General features: G+C 41.9%; 1 protein-coding gene across 2 annotated transcripts in view; it reads right to left on the reverse strand.

Moving 5' to 3' along the window:
- CORIN (corin, serine peptidase) overlaps nucleotides 1-19221 on the reverse strand; it is a 144498-nt gene that overhangs the window by 12736 nt on the left and 112541 nt on the right. The window contains exons 15-16 of one of the 2 annotated variants that reach the window (XM_057431072.1): nucleotides 17559-17669; nucleotides 15658-15706 (exon numbers count right to left, since the gene is read on the reverse strand). In XM_057431072.1, coding sequence (XP_057287055.1) covers nucleotides 15658-15706; nucleotides 17559-17669 — 160 coding nt within the window. Of the gene's footprint in view, nucleotides 1-15576; nucleotides 15707-17558; nucleotides 17670-19221 lie in introns of both variants that reach the window. The other variant, XM_057431071.1, reaches the window with a different exon arrangement.

Raw genomic sequence — 19221 nt, forward strand, 5'->3', positions numbered from 1 at the left:
TCTCCTTTCTTCTTTTCCACCATTTGCTTATTTCCCACTCTCTCCCCAAAAAACATACACAAACCTTTTCTTCTTAAGATGACATCCTGCCTTATGATGATCTGGGAACGATTATAGTCACCATTTCATAATTGTGTGCAGTCATATTTCATGTAGCTGTAAACAGTGCCTGATCTACAAAATGTGTAACTCAAAAATGTGCTAAAAGTTGCAAATGTTATGCCATCTGATGGATCCAAATTCTACATTATCCCACATACCCAATTATTTTGCTGAAACCTGCAGTTCTGAATTACAGTGTGTGATGCTATAATCATCGTTAAGCAGACATGCACTTCCAAACCAGGGCAACAATCTACAAGACACTTAACCCTGTATGAGATTTTATTATTATTAATACAAGCTATTGTACTTAGTAAAATTATAGCTATGCCTTTTTGCCTTGGTGGTCACAGCTTGATGTAATACACTTAAAATCTGTAGCTAATTTATGTCTTAAGAAAGCTCTCTGTAAACATTTATACAGCATTCCCCCCTTGATGATTTTTATTTATGGTTTTCTTTCAAATAGGCAAGGGCTACCACTTCTAATTAGCAACAGGCAGAATAAAAGGGACCTAAGAATCTCATTTCTAGCTGAAGAAAGCTGGAGTCAATAGCTAACATCTGTAGAGACCAGAGCATTCTGGCAGTTGCCAGAGAGTGAGAGAACACAAGCTAAGTACATTAGAGGAGAAGGACTTGGGCTGGTATGAACTTCTGAGTCTAAGACTTACAGCAATCCAGCAAGGGGATGCTATGCCAAGTGCATATGTTACACCAGGGACTGTAAAGCACTCAGAGAAAAGGAGGTATATAGAGTACTTGGGACTCATTTCAGCTAGACCCTGTGCTCCAGAAATGCAGCAGGTTCTACTCAGCCCCTCCTGGAGCTGTAGCACACAATTTTTTCTGTGCACACACTCTAAAGAAAGGGAAGAAGGATTTTTCAATGGGCAGAGCCACATCAACCCACAGTGTATAATTTCTTCATAAGAGTACTTTGCTTTACTTAGTTTCTTACAGACTGCAATGACAAGGCTATAGCTGCCAATTGAGATATCAATCTATTATTTGAGTTCAAATTTAGCTCTCTTGCCAATTTTTTTCTTTTTTAGTGGCCTGACAAGGTTGACCTGAATGAAGCCATTCTGCATAAAAGTCTTGTGTGTGGCCATATGTAATATCTTTCACAATTTCAGGCAAGCAAAACAAAGAACCTTTTTTATTAAACACCTTCAGAAAGCTCTGCAGCTACTTGAAGAGAAGTTAAAAGGTGGTGGAATCAAGCTTCTCTCAGTAGTGCTGCATGGTAAAACAAGGGGAAATGGTCTAGAGCTGCAGCTCTGGAGATTCTTAGCAGATGAAAAATAAACACTTTTTCACTAGGAAGGTGGAGTAGCCCTGGACAGAGAGACTGTAGAATCTCAATCCATCAACATTTTCAAGACTTGGCTAAACACAGCAGTGGTTGAGCCTACCTCGTTTTGCCAATAGCCCTGCTTCAAAAGGGAGATGGCCTAGGTGTTCTCCAGATGTCTGCTACAATGGGGACTTCATGATTCTGCTCCTCAGTACAAATACACTATACTGATCATTACCTATGCTGAAAAGCTTAATCTTAAAAAAACCCTAACAGTTACTTGAAGAGGTTTTTTGTACATAAGAGCATCTTTTAACACTACAATACAGTCACTGAAATATCTGTATCACTTCAGTACGTTTGTTAGTTATATCTGCAAACATAAGACATCCATGCCACGATAATAATAATGCATGCCTTACGAATGATCATCTTTAGATGAGGTCTTCCACCATGCTTTTAAGATAAATTACAAATCCTACCTGAATCCACATGACCTTGTAACATCTCGTGGTGCTATTTGGATGGAACCATTTGAGTACTGAAATATTATTTTAAAACCAATGGGATTATAAGACTCTATTATTGAATAGACCACATAAATTTAACTAGGACCTATGAAAAAAATCCTTCCACACTCAGCAGTTAACCAAAACAGTTAACTATCAGAAAATTCAGATGAAAGAGCTCTTACGAGGCCATCTGATCCATTCCCCTAATCCAAAATGAGATAAACTATATCTAAATTCTTCCTGACAAATATCTGTCTGCCCTATTTGTAAAACTCTTTAGTGCAGGAGAGAATTCTTAGCATTTCCAGGCAATATATTCCAGGATTTAGAGTTAGCAATTTTTTTTCTGCTGTTTGTTCTAAATCTTCCTATCATTTTAAGCTCATTATTTTGTTCTTGTTTCCTTCAGAAATGGAGAACAATTTATTCCTTACATCTCTGCATCAATATTTTACATGTTTGAAGGTTCCTATACCTCCTGACCCCTGACTGACCACCCAGACTTTTCAACTTTTCTTCGTGGACCATGCTTTCTAGGCCTCTGGTCATTCCTGCTGTCTTACTCTGAACTCTCCCCATCTAATCAAAATCTAACAGAAGCTGAATACGCCAGAGGGATAACACATAAACACTCCTGGTTAATTCAGGCCATTTCTCCCATCTGTCAAAAAAATTGTTAATTTCTAATCCTGTCCTCCAAAATGTTTTCAGGTCCTCCCAGCTTGATGCTGAATGGGAAATTATTAAGTGTGCTCACCACTCTACCATCTGAATGACTCATGACAACACTGAATATCATACTAAATCCACTGGGATGTGTCGAGCCCTCCACCAATACATCTTTATGGTTTGAAAATGAATCAGCAGTCTTGTATCATTTAATCTCTGTTCATATCTTGTTACTTATGATAGAAGTCATTTCACATGGTGAAAAAGTGAAAAATATATCACATTTACTCTTTCTTTCTGTCCTGGGTTCAGCAGTAGCAGTCATGTTTCTCCTTCTTGGTAGCTGGTGCAGTGCAGTGTTTTGACTTTCGGCCTGGGAACAGAGCTGATAACAAGGATGTTTTGGTTTGGCCAAAGACTTTGTGAGCCTCATGCTCTGCCAGGGAGGAGAGGAGGCAGGGAGGAAGCAGAGTCAAGACACCTGACCCAAACTGACCAAAGAGGTATTCCATACCACGGCACGTCATGCCCAGGATGTAACTGGGAGTTAGCTGGAAGGGCTGGGAGACTGCAGGGTTGGAGGAGGTATGGGTCAGTGCTTGGTCGGGCTGGGGGGGGGGGGGGGGGGGGGGGCGAGTTATCAGTCGGCTGGTGGTGAGGTGTTGTATTCTCTTCCCTGCTATTTCCTTTATCATTGTTATTACTGGTGGTAGCAGTAGTGATTTGTGTTATACCTTACTTACTAACCTGTTCTTATCTCAACCCGGGGGAAGTTGCATTCTTTTTGATTCTCCTCTCCGTCCCTCCGGGAGTAGGGGGAGGGCAAGAAGGGGGGGAGTGAGTGAACAAGCTGTCTGGCTGGGTTTAAACCATGACACTTCCCTATCCACAATGTCTCTGCCTTTTCAAGGAATAAATTAAGGGAATCTGACATGACTTGTTATTGATAAATATATTCTGCCTGTCATTAAGATCCTATACTTCTGCAATTATTAGTTAATAATTGAAATTAGGTAACTAGCTTGTAAATCTCTACATCTTCTTTTTCCCTTTTTAATGAATTAGGCTTAATGAGTTAGGCCTAATGAGTTAGGCTTACCTAACAGTTCTCAGCCTTAGGTAGCCAGTCACCACAACTTCTCAAAACTATTGGCTATCATTACTAGCAGCCATACTGGAGATCTGCCATAGCCACAGATCTTAAGAGCTCTTGGACAAATTTCAGAAAAAATAACTACTTTGAAGAGCAGTTTATAACCTATTATTTTCTTACTTTAGCCCTAATTCTTAAATCTTTGCCATCTAAGAAGCTATAACTTTGAACTACATCACCCCTCTCTCTGGAGCACCGCTTCCAGTTTCAGGTCACTGTATAGCTTCTGCCTCAGCCAAGTTAGTTTTGCTGCTAAATCTAGCATGTTGAAAAGCATGAAAATCAAAGAGCATGTATAATTCTAACATTTCTAATTTCTTTAATCTAAGAAGTTCCCTTTAGTCTAAGGCAATTTCAAAAGAAGTTACTCAATGATTCTACAAATTCAGTCATATAAAATCAGAAAGGCAGGACATTTTAATTTGCTGCAGCACTTATGTCTACCAGAATGGGAAAGTCTAACTTAGATTTTTGCTAACTTTGCAAATTTCAACTTTAAAATTAGAATATTCCCTTAAGACACTGAATTTCAAGCTATGGATTCCCTTCTGTGTGTTTAAGGAGGGGTTTTTTAGAATTAAAAAACAAAACAAAACCCAGTTTGTCTTCTACATTACAAATGTGCTCACAATAGGGCAAAGTAACATTTAGGGCAATTTCATTACACAAGTTATGCCATCCAGAGGGACCTTGACACACTTGTGAGGTGGGCTGATGCCAACCTCATGAGGTTTAACCATGACAAGTACAAGGTCCTACATCTGGGTCCGAGCAATCCCAGGCACAGCTACAGGTTGGGCAGAGAAGAGATTCAGAGCAGCCCTGCGGAGAAGGACTTGGGGGTGTTGGTTGATGAGAAAATGCACATGAGCCGGCTTCAGTGTGTGCTTGCAGCCCAGAAAGCCAACCGTATCCTGGGCTGCATCAAAAGGAGCGTGACCAGCAGGTCGAAGGAGGTGATCCTGCCCCTCTACTTGTTGCAGAATGACTCTAAGAGCAGGACCATAGAGCTCTGGAGGACTGTGCAAGCAAGGCAGGGGGTGGCCCCCACAGGTAGCCGGAGACCGGACCTGGGAGGAGAATGTGGAGGAAGCTGTGGGGGCTAACCAATACTGTTGTGCCAAGAAGGAGTGGCTGAATACCACTCCTATATATGTGTGAACTGAGTCACAAATAAACTGGAAGTTGCTTATCACCCATATTGGGTTGGCCTGTCTGCTTCTCCTCGCTGCTTACAAATGGTGCCCGAACAAGGACGCGGACTACAGGGCCCTGGTCGCTGGGGACCCGGATACAGGGCCCCGGCTAGCGGGGACCCAGATACAGGGCCCCGGTCACTGGGGACCCGGATTACAGGGCTCCGACTAGCGGGGACCTGGAATACAGGGCCCCGACTAGCGGGGACCTGGGATACAGGGCCCCGGTCAACGGGGACCCAGATACAGGGCCCCGGTCGACGGGGACCCAGATACAGGGCCCCGGTCGACGGGGACCCAGATACAGGGCCCCGACTAGCGGGGACCCGGATACAGGGCCCCGGTTTAACAGGGCCCGGATACAGGGCCCTGGTCGACGGGGACCCGGATACAGGGCCCCGGCCGATGGGGACCCGGGATACAGGGCCCCAACTAGCGGGGACCTGGATACAGGGCCCCGGGCGACGGGGACCCAGATACAGGGCCCTGGTCACTGGGGACCCGGATACAGGGCCCCGACTAGCGGGGACCTGGATACAGGGCCCCGGTTTAACGGGGACCCGGATACAGGGCCCTGGTCGACGGGGACCCAGATACAGGGCCCCGGCTAACAGGGATCCGGATACAGGGCCCCGGTTTAACGGGGACCCAGATACAGGGCCCTGGTTAACGGGGACGCGGAACTGCGAGTGAGCGGCGCCGGCGGCAGCGGCCGGGGAGCGCGAGCAATGCTGCTGCGGTGGCGTGACGGACCCGGGTGCTTGGACTGACCGAAAGGAGTCCGCCGCTGGGGTGAACCAGACACTGCTGCGTTGGGAGGCCGATCCGGAGACCAAGGTTACAGGACGACACAGAAGAAGACAATCCGGAAAAGGCTGGCCATGAAAATGGACCGAGAGGTAGCCCTGGACTTATTACAGTGCTTTTTATAAAAGTGGGGAATTGAGCCCTGAACTTACTACAGTGCTTTTTATAAAAGCGGGGAATTGAGCCTGAGACTCTAAAGCAGCTAGCAGGTCTAGTGGCTGTACGGAAGGCTAAGGGATGTTTTGTAGATCCTAATACAGTTTTTGAGGAGAGTGAGTGGCAAAAGTTTGGTGATGAACTATTTGACTCAGTGCTTAATGTTTATAAAAAGGCAAAGAAACTTGGTAAACCACGGAGGGAAGTAATGAACTGTATAAAAAGATACAAGGCAGAAAAGAAAACTGCCGCGGTAGCAACGGAGAAACTAGGAACAGATGTCCCCGGTCGCTTGAAACCGGGGGAAGATTACAACTCGTTTCCCCCAACTCGCGGGAGCACAGGGTTTCCCACCCCCCCTTCCTTTTCTCCCCCTCCATCACAAGGTGCCGCGGAGGAGGTGTAACCCCCTGCTCCCCCACCACCCCAGTTCCGAAAGTAGGGACTTTGAAAAGGACAGAGAAAGTATATTAGAAGGGATACGCATGATAAATGTCGAGGAATCCCAAAGAAAGAGGGCGGTGCCTCGGCGCCGGATCGATTGCGGCGCCATTTTGAAGCAGGCAGTAGAAAATAGGGATCATGCGCTAGCGGGAGATTTAAAGGAACTGCGAGCCTCTCCAGCCCACTATGCCCTAGAGTGAAAAAATTTTAACTCAGTTACGGAGGAGCCAGGTCTGCAGATGGCCACATACCGAACGAGAGACATCTGATAAGAAAGACACAGCTGCGAGCGACGGAGACCCCGAGTTCGGCCCAGGATCAGCCCCCGAATCCCCTGAATCCGAGCCAGATTTATATCCTCTGCTTCCAGACCCTGACTCTTCATCTCCTGCTCAGACTCACTGGCCCTGGAGACGCTCAGTTGTAACAATGGGTAACCGAGGATGCGAACATTACTGGGGAATTTTCTGCAATGGGCATCTTTGCATATCCTGTGTTTGCTACACAGCAGGGGGCTAAAGAGTGGGAAGCTCTTGATCTCAAAATAGTTAAGGAGGCCTGACAAACAGTGACCACGTATGCGTTAAAATCCTCTTACACTCAAGCTGTGTATGTTATGATTTTTTCTTGCAATTGACAGGGGGAGCCCATACAGTTTCTCTGTGATACTCATGTACTAGAAGTTGGTAAATATAAGTATGTCCAGGTTTCTAGCAACCCTTGGAGACCTCTGTAGATATTGCTGGCCACTTCTTCCAGCAGAGGCTGGCCACCTGTGTCGGAATGAGTGTGCATTTTGGTCAGTATAAAAGCCCAAGCCTCATGCGCTGTGGGGGAGGCAGAGCCTCTGCGGGGACGCCCGCTAAGGATGAGCCTGCCACCTCGCACTGCAATGATGCTTCTTGGAGCTGGTTTGCTGTTAGTCTCCACAGGGTCCTTGTGCCACGTTCTGTACGTGGGACTGTAGTGGGAGTAATGATGGCTTTTGCAGGGACTAAAAAAAAAAAAAAAAAAAGGGGGGGCAGAGAGAGAGTAATGATGCTGCACTTAACCTGTCTAACCTGTCTACTTCTCAAGAACTGAAGAACTGATAACCTGGGGGAGGGGGTATATTTGTGTCCTCCTGCCTACAGGTCCATGGTGACTGCCTGCAAAGTTTGTCAAGCCTTGCCATGAGCTGGACAGACGAATGGAAAAACCTGATGCCTCAGCTACAGGAGCTGACCGTGAATACCCCAAGCAGACTGAGATAGAGGAAGAGAAAAACGAATGACTGCAAAACATCACTTGGGGGCAAATGAAAAGTAACATCCTGAATATGTGTGATTGTAAAGTAGCTATTATTAGAGGTTGTGATTTTGTGTATAAAACCACCTGTATTTACTAGCTAGTAGCTAATGAGGAACTACACCTTGTATTGTATAGATTTGTCACTTGTAAAAGAGATGTTAGAGTATGGAAATTTGCAGTAGCTGCTAGAAAATGCTAAGGCAAAAGCTGGAAAGATTCTAATACAATGGTAGTGTTATAAAGCAGGTGATGGAACAAATTAAGAGGGGGGGAGAATTCCACTGGTAAGAAATTTCTTTGGCTAGTCCCTCGCTGCCATCAGCATCTTCAACATGCTGCTGCACCCTGTAATAGTTACTCTGCTAATGTAAATTTGTGTGTGCCTTGCTGTAGTAGCGACTTGGTACTGGATGAAGCAGGTGAAACTGTGCATTGACAGCAAGGTGCAAGGACTGAGGCTGACCAAATGCCTGCTACCACAATCAAGGGCAAGACTGGGTTGGCCTCTGTGTTTGCCACCAAGAAGAACCTTTAGCTCCGCTGCTGGCTGCAACCCAGCAGGCATGGAGCGGTGGGGACACATGCCATGCCAGACCTTGATGTGAAGTATCAGAGAGCTATACAGCCTGTTATCAGAGAGCCATACAGCAGAAAAAAGGGGCAGGCCCAGGCAGCCTCTAGTTGGCATATGTTGGAAATATAATCTAGCCCAGATCCCCTGCTCAAGTAGGGCCACCCAAACCATATATAAAACATAAAGGGGGAGATGTGGAGACAGTGTTCTCACGGGAGAATGCATAATTGGTACATAAACTCTGAATAGTCCTGAAAGATACAGCAAGGCCATGGGAGGCCCGAAGAAGCTTAAGCAAGCAAGATAAGAGGCTGGAATTCACCAAGTTAATGAGAACTGTGGACTGTTGGCAAGCTTTCAAGGTTGAGTTCTCACACCTGTGTTTAACCAATTATATGTTAGTCACTAAGGGTCTTCAAAACATGTATCCAATCATAATATGCCAAATCACTGTAAGTGCTTCAGCTGGGGCCTTGGCTCAACTAAGCAGACTGGGTTGCTGAGTTGCTAAGCAGACAATTCTACATCGAAGGCAATTTCTGATTTGTTTTAATGTTGACTCTGTAAGACATGCAACACTGCAGAACCTTTTGTTGTTGGAACAGGGACATGGATCTGAGGAGTTTGTTGGAATGTGTTGTATGAGTCTCTCTGATTATGCTAATTCGATGTACGCACAGCTGAGAACCCTGGCTCAGCTTACCCAGCCATAGTAAATGAGCAGTATTCTAAGAATAATTAGATGGTTGTTTTCACGGGGCATTACAGGTTGAGTCAAACACTGTTTAAAAGTATTGCACTTATGTATCATTGATTGGGTTAATCATCGTAGCTATTAGACATGTTTATAGTTGTGTGATAAAACAGGTGAACAGAATAACCCATAGTGCCTTGCTTGCACAAAGAAAAAGGGGGGAATTGCTGCAGAATGACTCTAAGAGCAGGACCATAGAGTTCTGGAGGACTGTGCAAGCAAGGCAGGGGTGGCCCCCACAGGTGGCCAGAGACCGGACCTGGGAGGAGAATGTGGAGGAAGCTGTGTGGGGCTAACCAATACTGTTGTGCCAAGAAGGAGTGGCTGAATACCACTCCTATATATGTGTGAACTGCGTCACAAATAAGGTAGAAGTTGCTTATCACCCATATTGGGTTGGCCTGTCTGCTTCTCCTCGCTGCCTACATCTACTCAGCTCTCGTGAGACCTCACCTGGAGTATTGTGTGCAGTTCTGGTGTCCTCAACATAAAAAGGACATGGAACTGTTGGAACAAGTCCAGAGGGCCATGAGGATGATCAGGGGACTGGAGCACCTCCCGTATGAAGACAGGCTGAGGAAGTTGGGGCTGTTCAGCCTGGAGAAGAGAAGGCTGTGTGGAGACCTCATAGCAGCCTTCCAGCATCTGAAGGGGGCCTATAGGGATGCTGGAGAGGGACTCTTCATTAGGGACTGTAGTGACAGGACAAGGGGTAATGGGTCAAAAACAGGGGAAGTTTAGGTTGGATATAAGAAGGAAATTCTTTCCTGTAAGCGTGTTGAGGCACTGGAATGGGTTGCCCAGGGAGGCTGTGAATGCTCCATCCCTGGCAGTGTTCAAGGCCAGGTTGGATGAGGCCTTGGGTGATATGATTTAGTGTAAGGTGTCCCTGCCCATGGCAGGGGGGTTGGAACTAGATGATCTTAAGGTCCTTCCAACCCTAATGATTCTATGAAATATAAAAGAAATAGTTTTCAAAGCATTCTAGCCTGCTATGTGCTGATAGCTGTGCACAACTTTCAAAGTTTATAGTATAGTTTATAGTGAAACACAAGCAGCATTATGACTTGCATATTCAACCATAATGAAAAAAATAACCCACCAAAACCAAAAAGACCAAAATAGAAGGGAGGGACTAATTTTAGGTTATGAAGTTAATATTCTGTTTATCACTAAAACTAACATAATTTGGGATACTTATCTACAGCAATGTTTTTTTTTTAATACCTCATTCTGCCTGTTCATTGTGGAAAACTCTTACATGTATTAAATTGCAAGTTCAGAATAAAGTATAATTCATAAACTGGATTCCTTCTCCCTTCATGGTAACAGTAATCCTCTGTGCAGCTTCTGTAATTTGATTGTTTTAAGCCTCATCTGACAGCAGGCTTGAAAAAGGAAGCCTTGTGTTCTGCCAGAAAGTAATGAATAATGTGTGTATGGGCACTAATATAAAAACAATCAGGCCTATTTCAGAGCTGGAACAGCATCTGTTTCCTGCCTGTACTTACTTACTGTTTGAGATGTTTCTTGGTCTTGAGCAGAATTCTACGAAGCCATGGCTGTGCCATAGAATATGGAGCAAAACATCAAATTGATTGAAATCAGAGGAGTTTGAAATCTTAATATGAAGACATATGAAAATGGAGATTAAAAAAATTCAGAGCAGACACAAAATTAAAATGTGTATACACAAAATTAAAATGTGTATGATTAAATAGTTTTTTAATTATTTGGTGGAAAGCAGGTAATCTGTATGATATTTCCAGGTTTCAAAATGTCTACTGTCTTATGTCCTGATAGACTACTTGATGCTATCAAGAATGAATTAATATGTTATTATGCTGAAAAAAAATATTTGCTTGCTTTTTCACTGTGTGCTGGTTTTGGCTGGGATGGAGTTGATTTCCTTAGTAGTAGCTGTAATGGGGCTACGTTTGGAATTTGTGCTGGAAACTGTTGATAACACAGGGATGTTTCAGTTACTGCTGAGCAGTACTTACACAGCCTGAAGGCTATTTCAGCTCCTCACCCCACCCCACAGCGCACAGGCTAGGGGTGCACAAGTTGCTGGGACAGTTGATCCCAACTGACCAAAGGGATACTCAATACTATATGGCATCATGCTCATTGCATAAAGCTGGGAGAAGAAGGAGGAGGTGGGAGGATGTTTAGAGTAATGGTGTTTGTCTTCCCAAGTGACCATTACACATGATGGAGCCCTGCTGTCTTGGAGATGGCTGAACACCTGTCTGCAATGGGAAGTAAAGAATTTCTTGTTTTGCTCTGCTTGCACACACAGATTTTGCTTTCCTTATTAAACTGTCTTATCTCAACCCAGGAGTTTTCTCACTTTTACTCTTCTGATTTTGTCCCCCATCACACTGTGAGGGTAGTGAGTGAGTGGCTGCTCACTTACTTGGGATTAGTTGCTGACTGGGGTTAAACCACAACACTGTCATTTGAGTCTCTGTAAGTTATAAGATTCAAGTAGCTAAACTTATAAAAAGAACATTTTGGGCCACCTAAATTGAAAACTTCAAATAAATATAGATTTTATTAGTAGGATGTCTTAATTCAACTTCAAATGAAATGCAAAGTTAAAAAAGTTAATTGTTAATTTTAAAAACATGGGCACATTTTGTTTTCAACTAAAAAGTGAAGTGTTTCGTTTTAAAATGTTCAGAACAAAATAACTTGATTTCTCAGACTTTTTCCCCTGCTAAAACTATTTACTGAATTTGCATAAAATCTGCTTCTATTTTTGTTCAACATTTTCCTTTAGAGAGTTATTATTCACTAAGAAATGTTCCCATAGTTGTTCTGGTCATAACACATTAGTCTGAAAAAAACAATTCAGCTTGCAAATTCCAGAATGAGCTTTAAGGACCGACAGATGTAATATCTGTTTAGAGTTACACTGAGTAAATTTGACTTGGAAGCCCTTTTTGGGAAAATAAAAAACAAGGGGGTTCATAATGCCATTTGTACAAGCTGTGATGTAAAACAGTTTGAAAAAGGACTTGTGATCAATCACTACAATAAGAACATTTCTTTGGCTGGTAGTATTCATGTATCTTTCTATTTCTTTTAGTCAATAACAGAATGATTGAGGTTGAAAGGGACCTCTGGAGGTCATCTGGTCTAACCCTTCTTGGTCAAGCAGGGCAACCTACACCCGGTTGCCTAGGAGCACATTCAGACAGGTCCAAGGTTGCTGGAGATATTAAATCACTAATAATAATTATCTTTTTACTTAAAGAAATAAAAACTATCCAGTCATGGAGCTAGAAAGTGTTACACGAGCTGAGTAACCATACACTTACTGACTATTTGAGGCAATTGCTACGATTTGTAAGGAATTACTAGGTTGAAAATTCTTTGAAAAAAGCCTTATCCAAATAATTAGATTTTAAATTATATATGTACATGAAAGATGAGACATACTCTATCAGAGTTAAGCTAATACAACTCTCATACACTGATTAAAGTATATGTAATTTAATACTGGTTTACGGTTGCTCAGAATTACTAAAACAGTCTTCCATAACTTGTAATGTCATTTTCAGTAAATTTCATCTGATAATTTGCTGTTGCTCTCAAAAAAAAAAAAAAGTAATCTGAAGTATTTGTTGTTTTACTAAATCCTCTAAAGATTTAATAGAACACACTGCAGCCATGGACAATGTGTATGTGTGCAAGGTAAGTCAAGCACATTTTACATTCAGTTGAGTAGGTCTCAACTGAATGTAAAATCCAGATTGCATCGATGAGTTCAAATACTTCATCTTGGCACGGAATTTGATTTACTAAATGCCATTTTTATTCTTGGAGGAAATAAAGTAGGCTAAATTCAGAAGTTCAAATTTCTGTTGTGGGTAGGACAGAAGCATTCAATTTTTCATTTCTGTGATGTTTTTAAACAAATAAGACATTAAACTGAATTTCCATTATTTCTGTTGTAGAATTAGTAAGTAATTAGCATAATAATTCACGTGAGAACAAAAGGTTATTGGTCTAGCAGCTTGACTGCTTAGTTGGTAAAAATTATTGAAGAAATCTGTGCCAAAGAAAGAGTGCAGAATACATCAGGAAAGACAAAAGGCCAAGCAGCAAAAAGAGATTAGCCTTTCCCCTGCACAAATACACACACAATAGGTGCTCTGGCACAGGATACAAGGAAAAGGAGCTATCTGTTTCAGTGGATCACCAGTGGCGCAGCCTCCAAGAAAGGGAGCAGTAACAGCAGGTTACATTTGTTACCTCATTGTACGTAGGAAAGAAACTATTACGCTAACAGAACAACTCTGCTGGTTTTGTCAAATTTCGGATCTTAGTAGACCCTGGTTTTATATGACCATTCAATCAATAAAAAATGAGGACTTCAGAGTATATGAAAGTGGTTTTCCTCAACTAAACATCAAAACAAATCTACTGTCTTCTAACATAATGTTTTGAACCCGCATAGTATGCCCATCCTCAACAGCATAACCTCTGCAGCACACACCAGGATATATCTATCCTTGATCTGAGACACTGATGGTGATTGCTATTCAGTTCTCTGCCTGTGTTAGTAGGAAGCCTAATAGCCAGATACTTTATTGTATTTAAATTTGGGACTCAATTAGAGGTCTCTGAACAAAATTTTCTGTTCTGCAATGAACAGGCACTCATATCAAGTGATCCGATTGCCTCCTCTGGCCATAAACTAAGAAAGCTAAGACTTGAACAAAGAGCTCCCATTAGGCTCTCATCATTATCAACAAAAGTTCATTTCTTTTTGCACTAGAGGAAAACATAAGAACTGCTAAGAACACACACTGAATAACTTGACCAGCAGCTACCATGAGGCCAAAGCCTTTCAGACAATACTTAGAACTCACATGTTTTTGTGTGAGACTGCATCACACAAAATATTGCATACGTTATGCTGCGAAACACTGGAGAAATACATCATCTGTGGAATAAGAGTTGAACAACAGCCAGGAAAATAGTTCAAATTTCATGAAATAGGCAGAGCAGAATTACCTCTGATGTTGCTTCAGGCACAATGCTTATACCTCCCAAGTAAACAGACTGATACTCTGTAAAATATGTTACCACTGTCAGCAGAACTAACCTAGCTTTAACCACTGTTATTTAATTATCTTCATTTTTTTTTCCAGATTAATTTAGGCTGAAGAATTAAAAAAAATATCTACAAGCTGTTAGAAACACACTGCTTTCATATTTTAAATATTTCCACATTATTGGGTGTTGTCATTTGGGAAAACACCAGACATGGTTATGAAAAATAGTCTTTTAAGAAAATAAAAATACCGTTTGCTACCATTCCCTGTAATTCCTGCTCTAAGGTACTAAGAAGTCTCAATTTTGATATATCATGCTCCTGCTCATGCTAATTTCAGCCTAGGCATACCTCTGAAAAAAGGAAGCAATCGGAGTTCTTGTTATAATTTAATACTTTTTTTCACTTTCCTAGCAGCAAGCACTATAGGAAAGTTAAGCAAATTTTATGTTAGGACTATGAGACTGAAATATTAAGAAGAAAATATTTTTAATGTTAAGACCATCAGTTTGTTCTTAGGCAACAAAGTAGCTCTTAAAGCAATAGCTATTTTTGAAGGTATCAAAGGAGTTTAAGCTTATTGGGATTTACAGAAGTTAAAGCATAAAGATAATGTCAACATTACTTAGATATACTAAACCAGCTAAAGGAGTGCAGAATTTTTGGGTGTTAGAATGGCAGGTAGTCCATTCAGCACAGCTGGTCTTGGATTCAGGGGATGTGTTAGAACTGATGTCAAGCATCTATGCAGTGCAAGGCAATACAGGGGAGGTTAAGTGCAGACACTGTAACCCAGGGTCATTATCCTTCTGTGGTTTTGACACAGGTACAAAGAACAAGACTGCATGTCAGTATATGTAGTGGTAAAAGGCAGACAGTTTGGGGATCAGACACAGATAAAAGATACCTGCTATGCTATCTGGCTGTCTTCCCTAGTAGAAGAGAGCTTTGGATACCAGAGCACTTGGGGTTTATCCCACAGTTACATTTTGCATCAACTATTCCATAAAACAGCTATTAGTTTAGTGAGCATGCAACAAGAAAGATGCATAGAGGCGCTTTTATTTTTTTTAACCAGTTCCACACAGAGAGCTTTAACAATTCATTTTGCAAAGATGCCCAAGTTAAACGTATCTGCTGGCCTAGCTCACAGTACTTATTGCAGATTTAAAAAGGACGCAGAGGAATTTTCCTGTGCTTCCTAAGACAAGTCTACTTTCATTCTTTAGGAAGACACAACTATCACATTGCCAAACAATTCTGAGCCTCAGCAATAACAGCAAGTTCAGATATCAAGGTCTGGCAAGACCTCAGTATCTTTACAACACACTCTTTTAATATCAATCATGTAATGATTATAAACTGATGAAAGTCCCTAGATTTTAGTGAGCTTTTGTTCCTGACATAGTTCACAAAATTTCATTACCTCTTTTCTCTATGAAAATTTCCACACTAGGTATAGCATTGCAGGGATCAACAATCAATCATATTCAACTCCAGCACTCTGATTGTCCTAAGAAATTCATCAATGCTACAAACTACTGACCTTACCCTAAGCCCATCTGATTGCAGGCCAGTTGGCTTAAATTTTCTTGCCACTCATCAGCACAAACATGGTTAGCAGCAGCTGACCTGTGAATGGTCAGGAACATCAAGGAATTCATGTTTTTAGACAGGGTAACTGCAAAGAAAGAAGAACAGCTTCACTATTATTTCACATAGTTTTATAAAAGGCATCCTGAAAACATACAGTTAAAAGAGTTTTCCAAGATACTGGCACTTTTGCTGATTTTTTATGTTCAACAGCTATGTAATTTAAAACCAAGGCAACCATGGCTATTAGAACCTTGCATGAGGCACTAGGCAACAAAAGCATCTTGAGGATTAGAATAAACCAGAACACTCTTGACTCACCAGCACAGGTTTACATGGGTTTCTGACAGCCTTAACCTTGTTAAATGATGTTTTACCCCACAAATAGTCCAACTAAAATCACTAAAGTCATTTGTGAGGTGAATGCTGGTTGACATATTGGTGATAACCATCATTAGACTCTCAGTAATATGTACTATTCCCGCAGTAACAATACGTGGGTGTAATGAGAGAAAGAAAAAACAACTACTGTTTACAAGAAAGATCATGACCATTGCTTCCCTGTTAATCTGTTTATAAAAGTGTGTGAACTGCATTTATTACACACATAAAGCTTCTTAAAATGGTCCAAAATTGAAGTTTACAACCCTCCCTTTCTAGGATCCCTTACAAGAGGTTGGGTTGTGCATTTCTTCCCCTCATATATACCGGTTTTAGTTAAACTGTTCCTGACTTTTGCTTTGGTATTAACAATCTTAACACTGTCATTACACATTTTTTTTTATATGTTGAAAGTAATCTGCTGCTCTCCACATGAAACTGGTACATATTAATCTTAGATTACTGATTTTCAAATATACATCTCTAGAATAGTTCTTCTCTGTTGCATAGGTTTTATTAATTCTGTTGTTGTTTAACATTCATAGAAACATAGACTAGTTAGGGTTGGAAAGGACCTTAAGATCATCAAGTTCCAACCCCCCTGCCATGGGCAGGGACACCTCACACTAAACCATGTCACCCAAGGCTCTGTCCAACCTGGCCTTGAACACTGCCATGGATGGAGCATTCACAACTTCCTTGGGAAACCCATTCCAGTGCCCCACCACCCTCACAGTAAAGAACTTCTTCCTTATATTCAGTCTAAACTTCCCCTGCTCATACAATGTTAAGTGTTTTAAAATATTTATAAAATCTACTTCAATATGAATACAAAATAGTTGCTTCTGCAAGCCACAGTACACCATTTCCCTTTATTTAAAATTACACACAAGGTATCTCAAAACTTAGTAATATAAACCATTGTCATGTACAGAAATACACATTAGATCAGTGAAATCTCAAGAGGACATACTACCACTTTCTTGAAGTCCACCTTTATTTTTATTTAAAGATTTAATTAATACTTCAAGAGTATTATTTTAACAACAGATAAAATCATGAGGCCTGATCTGACTCTATATAGCAATAGCAGGTTACGTCATTCTGCAGGTCTTCAGCCAGTGCAAAGGGGACCTGGTAGGACTATCTTCTTCTCATAAGCTCTGAACCTTCACCATTCGAGTCAGCGGGAATTTCAGTTTTCACAAGTACAGAATCAGGGCTTAGAAGTTTTGCCCAAATGAATTCTGTGTCTGAACATCCTCCTACTCTCTGTTCTAACCACAACACTACAGATTTTACACACCATCTACAGATTCTACAAGTTCCCTGCCAAGTCATTTTTCTTGTATCTTTGCATTGTGACACTTTACACCGAGGCTTTTCTTTCTCTTTTGCCCACTTCCTTGCACGCTTTCCCAACCTCAACCCAGACTCCTTTTGGTAATGAAGGGACCCTCTCTCCACTATTGCAACTGTATTCTAAACAAAATCACCAGTGAGCACTGCCATCACCCAAACACTGCTTCCAGGCAGAGAGCACCATAGTGGAAACTTACCACAGTCCCATTCATCTGAGCTGTCACTGCAGTCTGCTTGCCCATCACACCAGAGCTCACGTGGCACACATTCATGGTTGGCACATTCAAGTTCGCTGTCTTCACAAAATGCTGCAAGGACATGTTTCATACTGAGAAAGAAATCATCGAGGTGAAGTTTACACTGAGACTGGAAGAGTGAGGAGGAGGGTGAAGGTAGGCACAGATTGGATTTATGGAGCAAGACAGTAAGACAGATTTGCAACAAAATTCAGGACAGACATCACTGAGACAGAAGGTGGTTGCTGCCACAGAGTGGCAGTGGACACCACCACGCAAAGGGAAGGAAGAGTGCCTGGAAATTGCAAGATCTGTGATTACTTTGTATCACTTGTGGTCTCCTTACATGAAACCTGCCTAAGCCTCCCAGAAGCTTTAAGGGGAAATACTGCGTTAAATGCTTTTGAGGAGACTTCTTCATGCTCCTGAAAAAGTGTTTTACTGCAATGCATACGTATTTCCTCTCATCCACAGCAAATCCATATTCACTTTTGGATCCCCCTTTGCTATATAAAATAACAGAATAATTTTTATCGCCACCTTAGAGATGGGAAACTGCTGTACAGATAGACATGTTCCAGTTCACAGCTGGTTGCCAGTTGGCAGCATTAGACAGGGATTTCCTGAGTCTCTTTCCAATGCAGGAACCACAAGAGTGTCTACAGCATCTATACTCCATACAAACCAAGGATTTATTTGCAACACTAGTGCAAAAAAGGTACTCCACAGTGAAAACCATAGACAGAGAGCAGGCAGCACTGCCTACTCTGACATCAGTGACCCACCTGGCTCTGGAACAAAGTGCGCAAAACTAGAAAAAGCTCTCTAACTTTGCCTCCCAGAGAAAGCATATTTCAAAAGCTGGAAGCCTTTAGCTGGGAAAACTTCTGACATTCTGGAATATTCCAAGCCTGACACAAAATCAGAGAGGAAATCCAGGCTGGTAATTATACACTAGCTTAACAGAAGCCCTCATTGAATCTTTTCTCTGACATGATCTTAGTGTATGATAATGAGCAAATAACTTTAATACCACCTGCCCTTGTTTAGATTACAGGACACAGACTGCTAGGAAATCAAATGGCGTAACATTCACAATAAAGGAGATTAAGAAATGTTCTGTTTTGACAAATATATTCATATGATCCACATAGCACATAAAATGTGCCTACCATCTTGTCCCTGCCAACAGAACTCCAGAGGCTTGGAATAATTTATTTTTTTATTTTTTTTTTAATTGTAAAATTAAAAAAACTGCAGAAATACGGGGATTGACCAAAGAACTGAAATTTCAGCTTTCAAACACATTTACCAAGCATCTCTTCTCTCTTGTGCAGGCTGAGTATTACCCTGTATGTCTCTGCTAGTTCCTTGTCCTGGGAATATGCCCACACACCAGGTTTCCTCAAAAGAGAAGAATTCAGTATACCACTAATATATTAATGAAAGTGAAGGTAACATCTCACAGCATCAGCTCCCAGCTTCACAGGCAGGGTAGGAGCCTGCAAAGCAGCTGCCATTTGCAGCTCCTTCCACATCCTCCCAGCCCACTGGTCAGCTGCAGAAACACTGGTCAGAAACAGAACACAGGGCAGCTTCCACAGTGGACCAGCGGGCCTACCAC

This window comes from Pezoporus wallicus, unplaced genomic scaffold (assembly GCF_028554395.1).
Source record: "Pezoporus wallicus isolate ANWC-B61680 ecotype Strahan unplaced genomic scaffold, APGP_CSIRO_Pwel_v1 contig_7684, whole genome shotgun sequence".
In the NCBI taxonomy this organism is placed as follows: domain Eukaryota; kingdom Metazoa; phylum Chordata; class Aves; order Psittaciformes; family Psittacidae; genus Pezoporus; species Pezoporus wallicus.